The following is a 4,599-nucleotide window of genomic DNA, read 5'->3' on the forward strand; positions in this document are numbered from 1 at the left end:
GTTGATGGTGGGAGTTGAGCAAACTTTGGGAGTACAATCATGGTTGATAAGTTTACACTACCAATAATTGATTATCCGAGTCCACATACCATACACTGGTTTACCAACAATGCGAGTATACAAGTTACAAAACAAGTTCTAGTGGTTTTTCAGCATTGGGAAGTACAAGGATGAGTTATTGTGTGACATAGTTCCTATGTAAGCAAGCCATATTCTACTTGAAAGACCTTGCAATTTTACAAGGAGTTGATTATAGCAAACTTTCTAATAACTATTTGTTCTAACGTAAGGCTAGGAAGATTACACGTACCCCGCTGACCCCGTAACAAGTGCATGAGGACTTGTTGTATTTGAATCCGAGCTAAAGGACTAAGAAAGGAGTGGAAACAAAATCTAATTGTTTGTTGATTGGGCCATCATTGGAGGACTCAATATTTTCCACTAAGCCATCAACTTATTCTCCGTTCTATTCTTTTATGGCTATTTTGTAGGGATTTAAACAAGGTGATCACAACTTTTTGAACGAGAAAAGGTCAAAGATTTGAAGACAAAATTCTTTTAAAGAAGGAGAATGATATGGATGCAGTTTGAGCAAAATTGGCTGAAGAGTTTGTTCATGGAAGAGGCAGAAGACTTTGCATTGTAGGCCACAGGCACGTCCTGTGACTAAACACAAAAAAATTGTGACAAGAAGACCTGTTTCAAATAAGACGCGGACACATTAGAATAGCTGTTTGCTAGTCCACAGATTTTGTACGATTCATATAGTGATTTTTTGGATTTTTCCTATTATATCCATTTTAATTAATTATTGTTTGGCTTTAAACTAAATTGTTTATTTAGTTTTTTTTATTGAATAAAGAGGCCAATGTGTATTAAGCCTTTGAACTTAATGGGCCAATTATTGAATCAAGTTTATTTGGTTATTAGGGTTAGGTCCATAGGGATTAATCTAGAAAGTTTCTTCTTTTAAATAAAGTTATATGGAACATAGTTAATCAGTATCGTTGTGCAAAATGACGGCCAGCAGGTGACGCTGAAGACGCCACTCGTGACGGCGAGGATAACGTCGACGATATTCGATGAACAGCCGTTGGCTATATTTGAGCTGGATAAGGTCTTGTTGCCCAGGGAGTTGTTCAAGGGTTCTCTGGCTCCGACTCCGGCACTGGCGCCGGCACCGGGACCGGTGGCTGATGCTCCCGAGCCTTCGAAGAAGCACAAGTCGCCGCCTGCACCGCCTGCCGCAGGTTCTCCTGCAGACGGCCCTGCTGCGGATCAAACAGCAGCGGACGTTAACGGTGCCGTTAGATTTGACGGTGGAAGATTTGCAGCTGTTTGTTTCAGTCTGTGGCTCATTATTTTACTTCTCTAAGATTTTCCCCTTTTCTTTTATGTTTTTTGACACCTCTTTCTTTCAAAGGGGGTCAAATAATTTAAGGGCGTGTTTGGCTAGGGGTAGTAATTTATTTGTATTTAAATACGTTAGTTTGAGGGTCTTTATTTATTAGTAGTATGAGTGTGCATTTTGTTATTTCCACTTTTTTTAATTTTTTCCTTTTTCGGGTGGGGATCGTTTGATGTATTTTAGTGGTGCCTGAGCGGAGTGAGGATTTTGCGCGGTGGTCATGCGGTTATTGTACTACAATTCTGGCATTTGCCAGGTTTTAGTGAAAAAAAAAAAAAAAATAGTTAATCAGTAGAGTGATTTTATGATATTGAATCTTTGAGGTTTTCTACAGGTTAGAGTGGAAACTCTTATCTTTCAAATCTTGGTTCGCTTTGAGCATATTCTTGAATATTGAATATTTTATCAATTTGGTATTCACCCAAGTTGTGGCTAACCTATCCAAATTTCGTCCAAACCTATCTCCTTACGAATTGGGTTTTCCTGTGCGATTACGAGTTTCTTTCATTTTAGGGGAATTAGTATCTGTGCCTTTGTTACTTAAAAATAAAACCCACGGTTAAGTTTATGATGAAATCAACAAATTTTAACAAATGAAAAATTTTGTATCAACATTTTGAATGTTTTTTGTCATAACATTTTGAATGTTATTTTTTCCTTGCTAAGAGAAATGGAATGCAATTGTACAGTTAGAATGAATTAATTATTTAAGAATAAAATATATGAACCGTGCTTATATCCAACTTCACATGAACATTTAATTATTCTACTTTATATCTTTCCAATTGAAAATTTTCTTTTAAATTTGTTTTTTCTTTTCTTCTTCTTTTTTTTTCCTAGGAAATCGAACACATTCTGATTAACAATGTAAATGATCATTAAATGTGATCACTGTATACAACCCAATGCATATTCATTATATTCATTATGAGTAAGCATCCACAAATAGATGGACTGAACAACTTTGCTTCACAAATAGGATAAACATCCACTCACTAGTCGAAACTAGTATGAAGAATCAAGAGAAGTGTCCTCTTTCATCTTCAGACATTGACAATTACTATTAAATTGCTCAGAAAAAATATCAGAGCACGATCTAGAAGAAATCCTCACAGAGAAACCTTCACAACTACCATTTGATGGTGTGTGCTGGTGTAACACAATATGGTCATCAACCACAGCCAAAAAACGTCATAGGCCACACTTAAAAGGGCCCTTATTGATAACAATTTCTTTCTTTCAATGGGGCAAGGAGAGGAATTACAATTCAATATGCCCTCAGAGAGTATTAATTGTTAGGCCTTAAAAGACTATACTTGAACTGGAAGGAAAAAGTCAATATATTTGAGGTGCACCTAAATGTGGATGCAGCAAGGAGAGTGATAACCAATTGCACTCCTCCTTGCCTGATATAGGTGTAGGTAAGTATAATTGCCAATTAGTTTTCAGGAGTTGAGGAGAGTTGGACTTAAGGGACTAGGCCAAATTGCGTGGCTAAAACAATAGTTGTTTTTGGTTGGTTAAAATTGTCTTCCACTATAGGTTTGTCCAAAAGACCATTTTGGAGGGGCTACGTTATTGGAGACTAAAGACCTCCCATCACTCGTAGTGACCTTGAATGAGAGTGCTTGACCATCGAGGTAAGAATTGCTTTGCCAGTTTTGACCCCAGTTGCGAGACATTGCTATCCAACCAGTTCTCGTGCCTTTGATGGATAGAGACACAACATCACCCGCTCCCCCAACATTAGTCACCAGTACAAGGTTGAAGTATGAATGCCCATTTATTGTGAATCTAATTCCACCACTCTTCCTGCAAGGAACCCTGTAGAAGCCAAAAGATGCTATTAGTTTTTCATATTTTGTTTCTCCATGCTAATTCTTTTTCTTTTTTTTTTCCCCTTTCTAAAGGAGCATTAAGTGTTCAAAAGAATTAGTGTTTTTAAAATTTTTTATAGAAAATATGCTATAACAATTTGAGGTGTACGAGGTGAAAAGATAATTAAAAAACATGTCAAAAAATTCTAAAATTTTTTCTGGAAAACTCACAAATCAAGACAGACCTAAATCACTTAATTTCTAGCCCACCAAAAAACAAGCAAGTGCTTTGGAGTTTGGAGCAAAGAATTTGTTGGGACAAATTAAAAGGGATACTGGACCAGAAATATGACTCTTACCTTCTATACTGAACAGGGACTATTCCAGCTTCATACTGCGCGATGCGTTGAAATATTGGTTGTGAAAGATCAAAATGCTTCAACGGAGGGTTACACCACCCTCCGTCATTATTTGGAAGAGCATTATTGGGAGGGCAGAAGTTTGTGGCTGTAACCATGATGGATCCCGAGAGGCACCACTTCCCAGCATTTACACATTTGATCTCAAAACAAGCTCCACAAGCTTGTCCATTGTTGAAAAGAGCAGTACTCAATGCAGCTGTGCTTGTACCATACCCTTGACTGTACAGATTCCCATAACCACAAGCTCCTCCTGCAGCAAAATAATGTTCCATTACTATAAAGTGTTCATGCTAATATCATTTTTTTCTCGTTACTATAAGAAATGAAAAAACAAACATTTTTTTATTTGATCTTTTTCTTACCCATTGTACCAGAGGCATCATTTCCACCATAGAATGTTGCATGGGCTGCTGACCAAGCACTAGGATTAAGACTGTGGACAGTCTTCAGCACGAATGTACTGATTAACAGGAAGACTTGAATGCTTTCCATATTTCTGCTGCAAAAAATTGGGGGTACGAAAGAAGTATCTTTCAAGAACTATTTAGGTAGCCAAATAAAGAAACAGATCATATAAATTTGTTATACACTTCAACTCTAACTACAAATGAAAACTTTCAGAGTTTCAAGTTGGTTAGAGATGAAGAGAATGTGACGCAGATACGAAAGAACGAAGAAGTATTTATAGACCCCAGTGAACACAAAAGTTGAGGTGCCAGTACTGACTGGAAGTTAGAAAAGAAATCAAGAAATATATTTTCTTCATCCTAATATCCAGTTGGAAAGTGGGTAACATGGTTAGTTGAGGTGATGACCATAGGGTCCATGTGAGAACATCTTCGTTGTACTATAACAGAATTTCAAAATATACACAAACAATGATTATACTCAAAATATTGGTCTGATTATTAAATTGAGTTTTATAGTTGGAATTTTGCATTTCATTTGCACT

The 4,599-nt window shown here is 36.8% G+C and overlaps 1 protein-coding gene across 1 annotated transcript; it reads right to left on the reverse strand.

The window, feature by feature from the left end:
• Window positions 1–2,267: 2,267 nt before the first annotated feature.
• On the reverse strand, window positions 2,268–4,282 carry LOC113691383 (expansin-A1-like). The gene is made up of 3 exons (XM_027209500.2): window positions 4,010–4,282; window positions 3,585–3,897; window positions 2,268–3,232 (listed from the first exon to the last, which is right to left on the reverse strand). The coding sequence occupies exons 1-3, from the start codon at window positions 4,137–4,139 to the stop codon at window positions 2,929–2,931; spliced, it is 747 nt and encodes a 248-aa protein (XP_027065301.1). The 5' UTR covers window positions 4,140–4,282; the 3' UTR covers window positions 2,268–2,928.
• Between the last annotated feature and the right edge of the window lie 317 nt (window positions 4,283–4,599).

This window comes from Coffea arabica, chromosome 6c (genome assembly GCF_036785885.1).
Source record: "Coffea arabica cultivar ET-39 chromosome 6c, Coffea Arabica ET-39 HiFi, whole genome shotgun sequence".
Lineage (NCBI taxonomy): Eukaryota > Viridiplantae > Streptophyta > Magnoliopsida > Gentianales > Rubiaceae > Coffea > Coffea arabica.

Bases quoted from the DNA above. Each gene is read 5' to 3' on its own strand.
- LOC113691383 (XM_027209500.2), bottom strand. From the start codon at position 4,139: ATGGAAAGCATTCAAGTCTTCCTGTTAATCAGTACATTCGTGCTGAAG. The intron at 3,898-4,009 runs GTAAGAAAAAGA...ATTTTGCTGCAG, and splicing joins TGATGCCTCTGGTACAATGG to GAGGAGCTTGTGGTTATGGG. The intron at 3,233-3,584 runs GTAAGAGTCATA...TGGCTTCTACAG, and splicing joins GTCCCTGTTCAGTATAGAAG to GGTTCCTTGCAGGAAGAGTG.